This window comes from Capra hircus, chromosome 9 (assembly GCF_001704415.2).
Source record: "Capra hircus breed San Clemente chromosome 9, ASM170441v1, whole genome shotgun sequence".
Classification (NCBI taxonomy): Eukaryota; Metazoa; Chordata; class Mammalia; order Artiodactyla; family Bovidae; genus Capra; species Capra hircus.
In genome coordinates, this window is record NC_030816.1 from 76,975,808 (window position 1) to 76,993,936 (window position 18,129).

Consider the following 18,129-nt stretch of genomic DNA (forward strand, 5'->3'; position numbering starts at 1 on the left):
TCTGCCTTTCATAAACTTTATGATTGTGTACCCAGTGTCTGTATTTTCCACTGATCTTTGCTCCCCTTGAGAGCTAAGATAGGAAACAGAGTTTGGCTTTTCAACTCTGTGTCCCTAAATGAAATAGGAACTGATGCCTCTTTTGGATATCGAAGCCCAACAATCTCTCAAAACAAACTGGCAGATAAGATAAAACACTATCTTACATTCTTTTTAACCTAAAAATTATGGTTTTATGAGTCAGAAATTAGAACATCAGTCTCTCAGCCTGGGAAGTACAGAGAAATGACTACAGATACAGGATATTAGAATGATGATTAACTAAAAAATAAAGTTTATCAAATAGCCACATCTCCTGCTTCCTAGACAGTGAGAGTCTATTTCCTGAGGACCAGGCGCCAGGAGCCCTGGGAGGTGGAGGCTGTGATGCCCTCAGATGTCCTTCCCAGGACCACTGTGCTGCTCACCACAGAGACCCCATCAGGGTTTGGTGTTTGGCTTCTGGCAGTACAATGACCTTTCTTCCTGATATGTGTCACAATAGAGCCAGCCTCTTTTCCTGGAGGGACCTGAGTAACAACAAGGGTCTGAAAGGGCTTCTTGTTTATTTGTGTTTCACAACCTTCAAAAACTAATTGTTCACCAGTCCGGCAGACATGCTCAGGGCTAGAGTGACCTTCCTATAAGCGTCCACATTGATTATTCGAAGGATTCTCTCAACTTAAATTTAATATATTAGAACTTTAAAAACAAGAAAGCTTTCTAAAGTTTTGTTGTTGTTGTTCAGTTGCTCGGTCATAATCCAACTCTTTGTGACCCCATGGACTGCAGCACACCAGGCTTCCCTGTCTTTCACTGTCTCCTGGAGTTTACTTAAACTCATGTCCATTGAGTCAGTGATCCCATCCAACCATCTCATCCTCTGTCTCCCTCTTATCCTCCCACCCTCAGTCTTGCCCGGCATCAGGGTCTTTCCAATGAGTTAGCTTTTCCATCAGGTGGTTAAAGTATTGGAGCTTCAGCTTCAGCATCAGTCCTTCCGATGAATAGTCAAGACTGATTTCTTTTAGGGTTGACTGGTTTAATCTCCTTGCTATCCAGGGACTCTCAAGATTCTTCTCTAGCACCGCAGTGTGAAAGTCTCTGTTCTTTGACACTCAGTGTGCTTTATAGTCCAACTCTCGCATCTGTACATGACTACTGGAAAAGCCATAGCTTTGACTATACAGACCTTTGTTGACCAAGTGAAAGTCTCTGCTTTTAATATGCTGTCTAGATTTATCATCGCTTTCTTTCCAAGGAGCAAGCCTCTTTTAGATTTGGAGCTGCAGTCACCATCTGCAGTGATTTTGGAGTCCAAGGAAATAAAATATGTCACTGAAAAAGTGGAAACAGTGACAGATTTTATTTTCTGCAGCTATTGAATCCTTAAATTTCAATGTCTCCAGTTACTCTTTGAAGCGTGAGGTTGAGATACGGTCTGAGCAGGACACACATGGCTCTCTCCAAAGGTTAGATGAACAGAGTTTCATGAAGATATGGTAGAGTTTAATAAGGATTGAGGAGAATTTAGTAAATATGTTGAGAACTAATGAGGTGGCAAAGGACCCATGGAATAGCCTCAGCCCCTGAGCTTTTGGCACCTGTAGGGCTGCAGGAGAGGGGCCACTGTGCAGATTCTGGGTCTTGAGAGAGGAATGTAGTCTCTTCCAAACCATGGCTTATGGAGAATAAATATTCAGAACATTTCTTTCTCTGGTCTTCAGTCCCTTAGTTTTCTACTAGTGCCTCCCTTTGGCTAAGTCCAACCAGAAGCCAGAGGATCACAGAGCATAGTAGAGCAGAGAACAGATGCAAAGGGGCAACGGGAGAGTATTCAGTAGAGGGAGGCTTTCGATATATGCATACATTATGTACATAACACATAGGCATTTACATACAAACATATTATCCAAGAAAGTGAAAAGTGAAAGTCACTCAGTTGTGTGTGACTCTTTGCAACCCATGGACTGTAGCCTGCCAGGCTCCTCTGTCCATGGAATTCTCCAGGCCAGAATACTGGAGTGAGTAACCGTTCCCTTATCTGGGAGATCTTTCTAACCCAGGGATCGAACCCAGGTCTCTTGCATTACAGGCAGATTCTTTACCATCTGAACCACCAGAGAAGCCATATTATCCATCGTGTATATTAAAAGTATATATATATTATACACATGCATATATTTCCCAGTACAAGTTACTGAAATCTAAAGGATTTAAGAATGCTAAGTTTAACACAACTTCTTAAATATCTTCCTTAACAGGAGGCTCTAGGCCAGATGTCCACAAAGCTTATTTGTGAAGGGTCAAATAGTAAACATTTTAGGTCTTGCAGGCTATACGGTCTCTGTCACAACTATGCAGCTTGGCCATTGTATCACAAAAGCAGCCACAGATAATACATATTTGACAAGCATTTCCGTGTTCCAATAAAACTTCGTTGATGAGCACTGAAATTTTGTTTCATATAATTTTCAAATGTAACAAAGCATTTTTCTTCTTTTAATATTTTTCAGCCTTTTAAAAATGTACTTTTAGGCACTGAAATGAATCTGTGTGCCTGTTTTTTTTATAATATCATTTTCATGAAAAGTCTTAGGTAGGAAATAAGTTCTGCTAGAGATGTGGGAACATTGTGGAAAGATATGCCAAAGTAGGGGGGAAAGCAGATTTAAATAGTAAATTCGTATTTGTAGTTTTGTGTTTACTGACTTTTATAGTAACATAGTGTTCAGGATAAACTCAGCTACAATATTTTTTCACATGGTTATTTTTCTGGAAAATTCCATAATTTAGCTGGATAAAAGACCTCTGGTTTACATCTATTTCCTTAAAGAAAAGAGAAGGGAAAAAAAAAAAACAAAACACACATTTTTAAAAAATCTGTGATGTAAGACTTATGAGCCTGCAGATGGTGCTATGATCCCATTTTGAAATTCAGTTCTGCTTTCTATTAGTTTGAATTCATAGGAGAAAATGCAGTTCTTTGATTTAGTTTACTTTTATTCAGAGGTATTAAGGTTGAATTAATTCTATTTTGTGTTTGATTATTATAATTTATTGTTATAATTGGAGAGACTGTCTTCACCATTAGAAAACCTACTGTGGGTACTCTGTGTGAAAGCTAAGTGCTTGCTTGGGCCAAGTGATAAATAAACTTTTATGTCTTACTTTTAGGTTTTTTCTGCTTACCTTCAGCGTTGGATTTCCTGTGACTCTCAATCAACATATTTTGCTGTTGCTGTTCTTAAATAAAATTGCTTCCCTGGGAATTAGGTGACGAAAAGCTAAAGATAAAAAGATTCCGTATGAGAATAATGTCAACCTCTAGCTTGTAACCATCAGGTAAAAAAAGATTTCCTGGAATTAAGCCACAGGAACTCTGGCTTAAGTCAGAGCTGTCAACTGGGAAACAAATTTCCAGACATTTTGAAATTTAATTCATTTAATTTTTCTTGTAACTGGGTTAGAAAATATGATGAAGCATAGCAGGATATTCTTTTACTAGATTTGAATGAAGCAAATAGATGCTGAAATCATAAAGCAGAAGGAAAGGAGGCTTAAGAGCTGTTACCCCTTCCCTCAGGAACGTACAGAGAAAAATGTAAAAATACATATCCCGGCAATATTTTTAAATAAAAGGAAGGATACCATTTTACTTTGTTGTCCATGAAGTTGTTCAGGCTTCTGTATTTTTTACCTTAAACTCTGACTGAATGCATGCTAGGCTACTTTGAATTAGAAACCCACAAGTAGAAATTAAGTATTTGTCAAAGTACTCCATCAAGGCTTTCCAACCAGTTCTTTGGAATCACCTGTCGAGTGACTGAGTTGGAAATGTTATAAACTGCCATGGATGTTGGTATATGTCCAGGAACACATAAAATTCCACATGGGGCAAGAACTTAAAAAATTGATGAGTATGACTTTTAAAAAGAAAGAAAAAAATGACCCTTTGGGGCTATCTAGTATGATAGTTTATTAAGTTGTTTTGGATCATTGAGAGCATGTATGTGAAAATGCATTAGGAGTGATGACATTTTCTACCAATATGAAACAGCAGTACTGCTACTATTCTATGCTATAGTGTTCATACTACACTGTCTTAGAGGCTTTTTGAAAATTTACCCAGGGATTAGTTTCAATATAAGGAAAATGTAATAATATAAAGAATATGGAAATCTGTTTATGGTGGTTTTACAATTAAGATAGATCTCAGAAAAGATTAAGTCAGAGTCTATATGAATAGTATAAAACTAAAAAGGCTTTAGGGCAATTGATGACTTGTAATAAAGGAGAATTATACATTGGAAAGCCCATGAGCCTAAGTATTTGTTGCTTTCTGCATCTGTTCCTACACATAAAATTCTTATTTTCTAAAGGCATTACCAGTGGCCCTGCTGCTGCTGCTAAGTGGCCCTGGGCATAATACTAATCAGTCTTTTATTTCATTACTACTAATTATAGATTAAAATATTTCACATGAAGCTCAGTACCTTTTTCTGTTTAAAGAAAAGTAAATTTCCTCTTTATATCTTACATCTTGAAGTTACTCACTCTGAATTTATATAAATCAAGCATAATGACAATTTAATAAGAACTTCAAGTCCTATTCATCCCATGAGAGTACTACTGTGACGTCTTTCCAAGAGCTGTGTGATTGCTCAGCCCAACGCATAAGCCCTATAAAATGATGGGCTTGAAATGCTGGTCAGGGTAGAGTGAGAAGCAGTTGCTGGCAATAGTAGCCAACCTCAGCCAGCACCAAGTTCTGGTTCAGCTGTAAGGGCAAGAGAACTCGTGAAGACTGTCGACTCCCAGGACTTCAGCACCTGAGACAGCTCTCATAGTCCCAGAAAAGAAAGCTCTCGAAGAACACTACTCGGCAAAGTAAGTGAAAAACTTTACCTTTCTTCTTTTTTCTCCCCCTGACTCTGGAACTTTTGTCAGGATATACTGAGTTTTTATTTCTCTGGAAAAATAACTTTACAGTGTTCCTTCTTTACAAAAATAAAAACGCAAGTTTCTTAAGTCACCTGGTAAGTATAGAAATGCCTCAACTTCTCACATTTGAATGGGTTTTCTGAATCCTTTAGTTGGAAATGCTTTATTCTGTTTTTTCACTCAATGCCAACTTTAAAATAATGCCTTCAAGTAGGGGTGTTTTTTTTTTTTTGGCTTGTTTATAAATTTTTAACTGAAAGTTCAGTGGGTACAAATGTATTGAAATTTTCAACTTGTTACTTAGTGCTGTTCTCTCCATTTCATTTTTAATTATGTGAACATACAAAACCTTTATTTTCTTCTGAGTTTAAATGCTGTCTTACAAACAGCACAAGAAACAGGCACCAAACTCTGAAGTTTCTATCTGCACCCTATTTGCAAATGAAATGTGTAAGTAAATTCGATGTAAAAATATACAAGCTTTGCATTTGTTATATTTTTCCTTTAATGGCAGAAATTATTTTGGTGGTAATATGAGCCTCAGTGATTTTTTGGTATTAATTTACACCATTAATTGAATTAGTTTGTTCAGACACAAACTCCTTAAGGAGATTAAGCTCCCAGTAAAATCTATAATTAAAAGAGGAAAAATGTGTATACAAAATAATTTTACTGATCTGTATCTATATACACAAATTATTAAATTGATGACACTCCACTTTTCCATCACTCAGGTACTAAAAACTTAAGAGTAGAAGAAGAAACCTCAGTTTCTTGAAGCTGCTTCATAGTTAGAAAATATACTAAACGTGGATGTTACAACTCTGTTATAAGAAAATGGCCCTTACGGTTGCTTCCGGTGCTGTAAAATATTGCATTCAATCTTGTGCCTAGCTAGAGACAGGCAGAAGTTGAAAGGATCCTAATCTCTATTCAAGCACCGTTCACACACCCAAAAACCTTCTTGATTTAAAAAGTAATCGTACTGCAGTTTAACACTTTCTGTAAGATGTAAATCCCTTTTTCTAAACTCTTCATGAGTCCTCAGGAATTACTGCCAGACACACAGAGTCACCTTTCAGGCACAGCTGTGGTTGGAAAAACTTACAGCTGTGATTGTCTCCCCTTCCAGGTCCTGCGATGGAAACAAGAAGTAAGTCCCAGCTTCTTGTGTTCCTGACGCTGTTCAGCGTGCTCTTCTCCCAGACCTTGGCATGGCCTCTTTTTGGAGCACCTTCGGCTCTGAGGTAGGCTCTCTTTCAGTTCAGACAGTTGAACAGTCTTCCTCCATGTAAATGGGGATTTCTGATATGTTATTTCAGACAGCTCAGTTTTGTAAACTATGTATTAGTTATTCAAATCTGTCAGTTGACTTGTGAAGCAAGTTTTGTCAACTTCAGGGTAACATGGTTGTTCTGAGTTTTGGAATTCACCCTCAAGGCCAGAAAGACAGTGTCGATGACTAGTTGTATGGGTAAGAAGGATCACATTTCCAAGCAAGGCAGAAAGAGATCTTGGATTTCCTTTCATTCAAACCAGTTTCAGTTGAGTAATTAGCTGTTCTCCATTGTCACCTCAGTTCAGTTCAGTTTCTGATAGAAAAATAGGTGTCTAGTTGCCCACTTCATTTGAGTTCATTTTTCGAGATCACTCAGCAAATAATCATGAACAGTTGATTAGTAGAATATGTATAAAATCATGTTGGACAGACTATCTAGGCAGAATCAATTTGTCAATGTTAAAAATTGTGAGATAATTAATCTACTGAGTTACCCTTCCCCAGTGAGTGAATTTCAAGGCGCTTAGTTTTTACCACAAATCCTTTGTTTTACTGCTCTCTACATTGCCTTTCATATTTCAAATTCATATAATACAACTCACCTTTAAAGCTTTATTTGAAATAAATTTATGCTAAAGAAGGAAACAGTAAAAGGAAACTGCATTAGCTTTATTTTTCTTTCCAGTTTACAAGTCATTGCTTATTTTCTCATTTCCAGTTCTTTGTTCAAGGTAAGCATATGCTCAATAGAATGAATAACCTCTTAGCTGTTAATGGTTTTCTGTGAAATTTGCTTAAAGCCAGATTGTATGTTGCTTTGATAATTAAATAGAACATGTCTATCAGAATAGTTATATCAAAAGAGATGAATAATCTCAAGAATGCTGAAGCTTACATTAATTGCTAAACTTCACTCTTAAAGAAGGCTGCTTGCTCCTGACTACCAAGAACTGCCTCACCCAAAGATAGACAAATGCCCAGCAGCCAGCACAGTTCTTAATAGGGTAACACTGAAGACATGCACACACATAATTTTAACTGTGTTGGTGTTCAAAATGTGCGTGTACCCACAAAGTCCATGTATAGGCAGGACTATTCTTGGCCTTCCAGTAAAAGCATTATATATCCTATTAAAATTGTGCTACTACATAACACTGAAAACAAAATTCACTGAGTTTGAATGACTATTCAGAGAGGGAGACAGTCTTTGGACTTGGTCAATATATAGAAATGCACCACACCAAAGTGAATCTTTGAAATAAAATTTATGGACTCAGAGAAAGAAAAATAGTTAATACTCAGATCTTGAGAAATGTTGAGACACATGATACTGGCCATCAAGAAATATGTGAATTGCTTGCAATTTTCATACTGAATATAAAAAAATTTCTGAAGTTTCTATTTTGTGTAAGATCTTTCTACCTGCGTACTTTGCAAAGTGAAGTTACTTATTGCTAAGGAAGTGTACTTTGCTCAACGTTCTGAAAGACTGAGCTAAGTAGCTCTAACTTCTGTTACATACAGCTTGTAAAAGTTGTATGGCATCTGTTTTATGGGATAAACAAGAATTTTACTATTTATACTTTCATAAACTACAGAAGTCATTAATTCAATTTTGCCATCCATATATTATGAGTGGGTGATATTTCCTAAGATTTTGAGTATCTCATCTCAAATGACTGTAAAGCTGTAAGCACCAGCTTCTGAGAAAGGAATGTATTTTACTTTACTGTATCTTTTCCTACCAGGATGGGGGACAGAATACCATTTGAAGGAGCAAATGAACCTGATCAAGTTTCATTAAAAGCAGATACTGACATTTTAGAAGGTGCACTAGCTGAAAATGACACCCCTTATTATGATGTATCCAGGTGAGTTCATTTTTATTGAGTTTTATCTTAGCAAATCCTGTTTTGAAATCTAAACATTTTATTTTTGTGTCACCATGAAGCTATTCTCATAGCATTGCACTATGAGTTTCCATGTGTTGTGGCTTCATTCAGCCTGATTTATTGAAACTCTTGATGCTTGCATAATTTTTACTTGTAGAGATTGTAACAGGCCAAGCTAAGCAAGTCATCCACCTATATAATGTTGCATACATTTTTAACATCAGAAATTATGCCCACAGTAGTAAAACTACAGCATTTGAGATTCCATGATGGAAAAAGTTCTAAGGTTAGAGTTTCACTTCTATGTAAAGAAAGGGTGTCTAATAATAAAAGCTATTCATTTCATAGAATATTATCTGCAGCAACATTCCAGTTTAGACAGAGTAACTATCCAGAAGGCAAAGCATGAAGTATTTTTCATTTGGATGGGAAATTTGGTTGATAGGCTTTTAGAGTCTTTCTATCTTAAGAGATTTTGTTTACAACCTTTTGGCAGAAGAAATAGCAAAAGGGATAATAAGGTTTGCTAAAATCAAAATAATTTCCGCTTGCATATATCTTTATTCAGGGTAGAAGAAATAAATCACCATGAATAATTAGAAAATAAATATATCTTCCCACCAATATTTCTTGGAAAAGAATTAGTTGTACAGATTCTACCAGGGAGCATTAATATTGAGAAATGCTCCTTAAAAACCTAATTTCTTCAATTTTTAAAAATTTGGGGCTGGAAATAAGTCACTAGGCTATATTATTTATTCAGTTGTTTAAAAATTTCCTTTCAGACTTAAGTTTGAATGAGAAGCTATCAAATAAGTTGATGTTTCCTTCTTATTTAATGAGCCAAAATAATCTTTTAGCAAACTATTTATAAAATAATGGTTATCATTTTTTTTGTTGTTTCAGAAATGTCAGACATGCTGATGGAGTTTTTACCAGTGACTATAGTAGACTCTTGGGTCAACTTTCTGCCAAAAAGTACCTTGAGTCCCTTATTGGAAAACGAGTTAGGTAAATAGAATTTATGACTATTAAAAAGCATGTTATGGTTATTAAATTAGACAATTATATCTTCACTGTAAGCAACTTGTTCTATTAAAAACTGATAACTCTTAATAATGTTTAATTTCATTTTAAAATAATTTATATACTTCAATAAAATATATTAGACCCATGGATTAAGAAAATAAGGTTTCCTAGTAATATCATATTTATAGGCTCCAGACACACTTATTTTTCTTAAATAATAATCATTTATAAATTGGCAAACAAAGTAAACTAGACACAGTAAAAACAAAACAAGACATATTCTAAACTGAAGCAAATTTTAAGGCTAGCATTAAAATATAGCGTTTGTATTTTACTTCCTGCTCAAACTAAGCATTGGAAGATTTTGTCTTTAAATGGTTAATAACCGAATTTTATATGGCATTACTTAAACTGGCATCTCTTCACGAAGAGGCATTCATTCATGTTTTTAAGAAGCGTTTACTTTTAAAGAACTCTTTCTTTCAATGGAAGAACACAATTTCAATTAGTCCCTCTTTTTTTTTAATGAATTATTTGCTCAGTTAGGACATAATGTCTAAAGGCACCCTGCTGCTGCTGCTGCTGCTGCTAAGTCGCTTCAGTCGTGTCCGACTCTGCGACCCCATAGACGGCAGCCCACCAGGCTCCCCCGTCCCTGGGATTCTCCAGGCAAAAAGCCACCCTAGTAAAGGTCAAAGTACATTGGATTATTCCATGCTCCCCCATCCTTAAGCTTAGAGACTTTTTTGGTGATAGAAAATGAGCTGGCTGTTGGAATTCCTTTTTATCTGACTCCAGGAAATTATTATTTGACGTCCTTATCCTCATGTTTCTTAGCAATAGCATCTCAGAAGACCAGGGACCAATCAAACGCCACTCAGATGCTGTCTTCACTGACAACTACACACGCCTTCGAAAACAAATGGCTGTGAAGAAATACTTGAATTCAATTCTAAATGGAAAGCGAAGGTAAAGAAATGAGAATTTGCTAACATGAGAAATTATCACTGAATTTCAAAATAGTAGTTTCATATGGAAACATATCTCCCTCTCTACCTTTGAAGCAGTAATTCTCAACCTTAGCTAACATTAGATTACCCTGGAGAATATAAAAAATAGTGATGTCTGACCCTAACCCAAAACCAAATGCCAGGAAATTAGTGTCCCTAGGCGTGTGGCTGTGGACACTGGTACTTTTTGAGTTCCTCAGTTGATGCTAATGTGCCTCCAGGGTTAAAAATGATGACTGTAGAGACATCTAGTCTGGGTCTAGGAAAAGGTTTTATCAAAAGTGCTGCTTTTTAAAACACGTGAAGGACAGTCAACTAGCAATTTGTTACCATGTGGAATTCCCTTTTTACCTGCAAATTCAATTATCTATATTTTACCAAATTAAACCATGAATTATTTTGTCTTCTCGGATTCAATAAAACCTGTGTCTTTCCATGGTATGTAAATATTGGAACACAATTTATAGGAAATGAGATCCTTTCTCTCTTTTATTAGAGTTATTTTCATTTAGATGGGGAGTACGCAAGACAATTCTGTTTGGGTGAGATCAAGCAAGATGGATCTCTTTGCCCACCAGATTATAATTCTTTAAGAAAGCTTTTAGACAATTTAGGACTGAAGAGCCAGTCAAAGGTAATGGCTCACCTGAAACAGAAGTGTTTAGCCCCCAGAGCACTTAACCGAGCACCCTGTGCAGTCTAGGCCATTCTTCACATTTTCTTTAGAAGCTTTCTCATCCAAGAGTCTTCACAAGCTCAGTCCTCTCTTTCTCATCTGCAGCAGCGAAGGAGAGTCTCCTGACTTTCTTGAAGAGTTAGAAAAATGATGAGAAAGCTCTTTGGAGCAAAGCTGCTGACAACTTCCCAGTGGTGAGTATATCTGTGTGTACTTATATGCTAGTAGGAATCATCTCAGTATTTAAGTAGGTAGGACTCACTTGGTAAAAAACATCATAATGTTCTCCCAGTGAGACCTTATCTAAGAAGGACGCTTCTACCTAAGTGGATCACAGCTTAGTGGACCTTGAAACTGTTCTTACAGTGTTCTGATAGCGTGAAAGAGACAGTTCACAATGAGTAAACAGTTCAGTACCTCCTGCTTTGCTCAGACTCATTCCTGTCATCTTGAAGAAATATTGAAAAAAGAGACTGAATCACACTACTGAGAAAACTGGCTTTCTCTTTGATAGTAAAGCCATGTTGCTTTTATTAAAGTCCAGTCTCACAACTGACTGTTAGCATCTCATTTAAGTATAAGGAAATACTACCAAATTACAGTGTGGCTTGTTACTGTGAATATACCAAGACACCCTGGGTCTCATTATGTTTCTTTTTTTTTTTTAACTTTTTATTTTGCATTGGGGTATAGCCGATTAACAAAGTTGTGATAGCTTCAGGTGAACAGCAGATATTGTAGTTCTTGAAACATAATAAACTTCATGGAGTAAAAGTCAAACTTAGCTTATTTTATCTATAAAGTGAGTGTAGATACTACGACTCTAGTAATATCCACTGTAAAACATTTTTGGAATAGAGAAAACACAAATAGATTTTTTTTTCTTTGCTCAGTTGACAAGGTTGTTATCAAAATTGTTTTGTGTGAACATGGACACAAGGCATATCTCTTTCCTGAGTTACATTAATGTTTATAGTAGCTCATAAAATAATTTTATAATGCTTGGCAAGTCTTTTTTTTTAATGCTTGGCAAGTCTTTAAAGAAATTTTGTAGCATCACTGTATCAAGTTGTCACAATTTTTCTCTAAAGGACTCTGAGGACAAACTTTTGGTTTTGTGTATTCTACAGTTTCTGTAACATCTGTTCAACTCTGCTACTGTAGCATGAAAGATCCCTGTGGGAGAGGGAGAGGGTGGGCTGATTTGGGAGAATGGCATTGAAACATATATAATATCATATAAGAAATGAATCACCAGTCCAGGTTCAATGCAGGATACAGGATGCTTGGGGCTGGTGCACTGGGATGACCCAGAGGGATGGTACGGGGAGGGAGGTGGGAGGTGGGTTCAGGATGGGGAACATGTGTACACCCATGGTGGATTCATGTTGATGTATGGCAAAACCAATACAATATTGTAAAGTAATTAGCCTCCAATTAAAATAAGTAAATTTAAAAAACAAAACAACGCAACAACAACAACAAAATGATCCCTGTAAGAGATCTATGTGGTCAAGGGTGCTGCAGCTGCCCTTTCCTCATCATGCGCAGACATTTCAGAGAAACAGACTCCTCGAATGCTCAAAAAAGAGAGTAACATACAGATTCTCAAAGAAGTTTATCAAATAAGACTTTTCCATTAAATTAAGAGATACAATAGGCACTACAATATAACAGAGGATTCATTACTCTGTCCCTTTATGAGATTCCATCCTCCATTTTTTGCTATTTTGAGTGGGCAACATTGGGCAAATTCTTTTAACAGGAAATTTTGCTGGTTAGCCAATTGGGAAAATTACAAATAAGTAATTATTTATGAGTAGTTAAAGAACCCCTTCACATTCTGGCTCCCTTCCCAACCATAAGTTCTTTGGAAGACTCCCTCTTGATATTCCAAAATGTGATCCCCTCTCAAAAGCTGCTGATCAAGTGCAAAGATAAATATTTATTAAATGAGTGGATCAGTAAATGAAAGTCAGAGGCTGTAAATGAAAATGATTTTATGCTTAAAACACCAATTCTTTCTTTTTCAGAATTCTTGAAAGAAAACAATAAGTGAAGTAATTTTATTTTGAGTTCTACATAAGTAATTCAAGAAAACTACTTCAATATCAAAACCAAATAAAATCCATTGTGTTGTGAATGTTGTGATTTACTTTACTCTGATGTAATAACTGTGATGTTTACACTGTAAATATTATTTGTGAGTTCTGAAATTTGTCTTTAACTCATGAGAATTCTGTGATTTCATGTGCTGTGTATCCCTTCTAATAAAAATATATTTAATGATAAGTAAATACTAGGTTAATTCCAATTATATGAGGCTTTTTGGAAGGATAGTAATCAAGCAAAATTGATGTGTTTATTTATAGGACATACTTAACTATGCAGAAGAGTGGTGGAGGAGATAATTAGCACATCTAAATTTGAATGTTGAGCAGATAGAATGCTGTGTTAAATAAACTTCAGAGTATCTAAGAGAATACCAAAAGCAAAGATTAAAAAAAAATTCTCAAAAAAAAAAAGATTTTCAGAAAATGTGTGTTTCCGTGTTCTTAGGCAGCATTTATTTTGAAAGAGATTTTTAAATCTTTCAAATTTGAATCTCTAATTGCCAAATACTCTTCTGATAGAATGTTTCAGTGAAGGAGAATGGCCTCTATTTCTGACACTGAACTTTTCCTTTATGCTTGTGTTAAGTATGTGTAACATGTAAACTGAACAGAACACTTGTTTTTCAGTGATAAATATTTTTTCCATTGTCTCTCAGATAATGCTTAGGTCATATCAGCTTTATTCCGTGAAAGTACATTTGGAGAAACAACTATTTTTCCAAAATGATTGTAAGAAATTAAATATAGAAAATAAAGACCTTTGATTATCATTGCAGTCACTTTCTGTTGTTTTGATTCTTTATACTGTTTTAATTCTTTGCAGTAATTTGTTGTAGCTCCAAAGTTCCAGGAACTAAATAGTTCTTGTGATATTTAGGATAGAATTATATTTGACTTTGAATGTGTTCTAAAATAACTATGACTTAAGTAAGAGAGAAATTTCTTTCTAATACAAGGCCAGAAGTAAAATGTCAAGGGTTAGCATGGTGGTTTTGCTCCATGAGTCTCTCAGTAGTCTAAACCCCTTCTAGCTCACCCTTCATTTTCTAGGACATAGCCCTTTTCCTCATTATCCAAAATTGCAGCTAGGGTTCCAGCCATCACACCTGCATTTTAGGCAGCAGGATGGAGGAAAAGACCTAGAAGAAAAGGGGAAAAAGAGTGCATGCTGATTCTCTCTTAACTGATATCTTACATTAACATTCCCTTGAGTAGAACATAGTGTTACAGTCAAAGTCATTTGCAAAGAGGCTGGAAATTTTCTTTTTTTCTGGAAGATCATGTGTTCAGTGAAAAACCAAGGTTCTATAGCTATAAATCCCTCCTCTATAACTCTATAAACTCTAAAACTGTAACTCCTCCCTGGAGGAGGGCATGGCAATCCACTTCAGTATTCTTGCCTGGAGAATTCTGTGGACAGGGAAGCCGGTGGGTTATAGCCCATGGGGTTGCAAAGAGTCAGACACGACTGAGCTGCTAAACAGCAACAACACCAATAACTATAAAAGCCCCAAAAAATGATTTTAAAAAAATGAATAGGTCCATGCAGGGATTTTTTAAAATCTCAGCCTATGCATCTTAAATTCTCACCAAAAAGGCTTAAAGAAATGACAAGGAAAATCAAGTTAGGTAGAATCAAGTAGCCCCTAACTACTAATGAACAATCATCATCATTACAGGCAGAACATTTCTCAGTTTCATTTGCTACCATTAGAATAAATGGCTACGTGAGGAGAGACTAGTCTAAAATTACTAGTAATTGGGAAATGGTTTATACAAATTGAAATGAATTGGGCTAACTGTACCTTTCCTTCATATCTGATTTCACAAATTATAGGTCTTTGTTAAGTGACTTTTCTATGCAAAATGCTCACTGCAGTGAAAACAAAACTTCTAGATGCTATTTGCAGACAAGAAGCTTATAAAGATCAAAGTTGGGCATCATTAAAGTGCAATTTGAATGTGAATCTAGAGTTTTATTTTATTTATGTATTTTTTGGCCATGCCACACAGCATGTGGGATCTTAGTTCCCTGACCAGGGATCAAACCCAGGCCCTTGGCAGTGAAAATGTGGAGTCCTAAACACTGGGCTGCCAGGGAGTTCCCTAAAGAGTTTTGATTTTATCTCATTAATACGAATCTTCTCAACTGACTCCCTATTCCTTCAAGAGACATTTGCTAAATGACTGTGATGTACCAGGAGGACATGTGGGAGATGAGTGCTCTAGGCAGAAGCAAGATCAAGAGCAAGTGAGGGAACAGTCTGGCACACCTGAACAGCAAGGAAGGCAGGATGCCCCGAACAGTATGCGCTGGACAAGGGCTGAGGAGGAGACAAGGTCAAGCTGTTACCAAGGACTGGAACTTGTGATGCTTCCCTGGTGGCTCAGTTGGTAAAGAAGCTGCCTGCAATGTGGGAGACCTGGGTTCGATCCCTGAGTTGGGAAGATCTCCTGGAGGAGAGAATGGCAACCTATGCCAGTACTCTTGCCTGGAGAATCCCCACGGACAGAGGAGCCTGCGAGGGTACAGTCCATGGGGTCGAAAAGAGTCGGACATGACTGAACGACTAGGCACACAGCAGAGAACTTGTGAGGCCTCACGGGCCACTGTTAAGGGCTTGAGGAGTGAGAGGAAGAAACAATGCAGAATTTTGGATTTGCCGAAATGCATGCTGTCACGATCAATCTGACTGCTGTACTGGGAAGAGGGTGAAAGGGGGCTAAGGATGGAAGATGGGGACACATGAGGAGACTGCTGCTATGAATCACGGGAGAGACAATATGGCTACCAGGGCACCAGCAGGGCAGGTGGTGAGAAGTGGTCTGAACACATTTCAAAAGGAGAATCAAGCTTTTCGCTGATAAATGTAAAATATGAAAGAGAAAAGTCCAGAATGATTCCAAGGTAAACGACTTGAGCAACTTGAAGGATGAGGTTTCCATTAAGTGAGATGAAGAACACTGTGGGTAAGGGGGTTCCTGGGGAAGATGAGATCTGTTTTGGATGGGTTAAATCTGATGTTGTGTAGAGCTGGGGATAACTGAGGAGCTGAGGAGACACTGGGTTGGAGATAAATTACTGAGAGTCTTCAGTGTGTGGATGGGATTTAAAGACACAAAAGAGTGAGATGACCCAGGGACTGAATGTGGCTAGAGAAGAATCTCAACACCTGAAACCCCTGAGTGTACTCATTCACTGGGGCTGGCATCACAAAGCACCACATACAGAGCCTCAAGCAGCAGAAGGGTATTGTTTCTGGAGGTTAGAAGTCAGAGTTCAAACTGTTAGTGGAGTTGGTCCCTTCTAAGCACCGTGCTGGAGAACTGAGTCCTCTTTCCTGGCTTCTGGTGGCTTGCTGGCAATCTCTGCTTGTGGAAGTGTTACCTCAATCTCTGGCTTGATCTTCCCATGGGGTTCTCCTTATGTGTTGTGTGTCTACAGATTTCCCTTTTTTTATGAGGACACCAGTCATATGGGATTGCAATCCTTCCCAATGAACTCACTTTAATTTGGCTACTTCTGTAAAAACCAATCTCCAAGTAAGTTCACTTTCTGAGGCTCTGGTGCAACATATGGATTTGGGGGTCACAACTGAACCCATGGGCTTCCCAGGTGGCTCAGTGGTAAAGAATCTGCCTGTCGCTGCAGGAGCTGTGGGATATGTGGGTTCGATCCCTGGGTTGGGAAGATCCCCTGGAGTAGGAAATGGCAACCCGCTCCAGTATCCTTGCTTGGAAATTTTCATAGACAGAGGAGCCTGGAGGCTATAGTTCATGGGGTCACAAAGAGTCAGACATGACTGAACACACAACAATTGAACCATAGCACTGAGACTTGCCAACGTTAATAGTCTGGGCTATTGAGGAATAAATGGGGTAAAAAGGACTAAAAAGAAAAGCTAGTGAAATGGACCGTATGGTTCTTGCCCCCCACCACACACAGACAGACCATGTCCCCTGCCTGCCTTTTGTTTGTGGAAAACTTTAGTCAAAGAATAAGTTTAATCAGAGAAGTGAGAAATGTGGAAACAAAGGAAAATAGTCAGAGGAGGCTAAGTCATGATAAAGTAGTCGTGAAGCACAGTCAAGGACCTTTTGCTTTCTCGAGGGCTGTGAGTAATATTCTGAGCCATATCCTGTGAGCTGTCTTATAGACACCAAAATACCAGGTGGAGAAGTTAACTACATGATGATCAGACTGTACCAGGACATAAGCTGCCACCATCCCGAGAACTGGCTGCAAAGAAATGGGAATAAATGGATCCTGGGAGTGATTTTGTACCTAAAACAGCCATGATGATGCTGGTATGACCACTGATGATCGATTCAAAGATGACTTAGAGATGCTTGCACTGTTTCTGCATGTAGAACCTCTCCTCCAATCTGTCTGTTAAAGCTCTCACCTCCTGCTTGTCATTGTGGGGGAGTCAGCCTTTGAATAGGTATCTGTCACTGTCCCCCACCAATTGCCAGCATCTGAAATAAGCAAACTTTCCTTCTCTCCAACCTGGCCTATTTATTGGCTTTTGAGCGGGATGTAGCTGGACCCACACATACCTTTTGGTAACACTAGCAAAATAGCAAAAAGAATAGAGTAATTCTGGAAAACAAGTGAAGAAAATGGTTCAAGGAAGAAAGCACCCTTAACAGATTTAAATGCTGTTATTATGTAAAATAAGATTCATTTATCGATTTCTTAAGCAAATATAATCTAAGGAATCTGCTACTTGCCCACCACTGTTCTTGATTCTGATGATTTAACAGTGAAAAAAACAGACATAAATTCTTACTCCCATGGAGCTTACATTCTCTTAAGCAAAAGATCTGATAATCAAATAGATAAATAAAATACACGTTATGTTAGAAAATGATATATGCTGAGGAGGAAAAAAGTAATGCAGGGAAAGAGAATATGAAATGTTCAAGAAGAAGTTTAAAACTTCACTTGAGATTCCCAGAGAAATTCTTACAGAAAGGTAAATTTGAGATACACCCTTAGAGAAGTGAGGAAATCAGCTGTGAGTTTCTATGAGAAGATCATCCTCAGTTCAGTTCAGTTCAGTCTCTCAGTCGTGTCTGACTCTTAGTGACCCCATGGACCACAGCATGCCAGGCCTCCCTGTCCATTACCAACTCCTGGAGT

The 18,129-nt window shown here is 37.4% G+C and overlaps 1 protein-coding gene across 1 annotated transcript; it reads left to right on the plus strand.

Annotated features, from left to right (window-relative positions):
* VIP (vasoactive intestinal peptide) lies at positions 4,753-13,758 on the plus strand. Its single transcript, XM_005684922.3, has 7 exons — positions 4,753-4,929; positions 6,116-6,230; positions 8,011-8,133; positions 9,061-9,165; positions 10,021-10,152; positions 10,975-11,063; positions 12,903-13,758. Exons 2-6 carry the CDS (start codon positions 6,124-6,126, stop codon positions 11,018-11,020), a joined length of 513 nt encoding a protein of 170 aa, XP_005684979.2. The 5' UTR covers positions 4,753-4,929; positions 6,116-6,123; the 3' UTR covers positions 11,021-11,063; positions 12,903-13,758.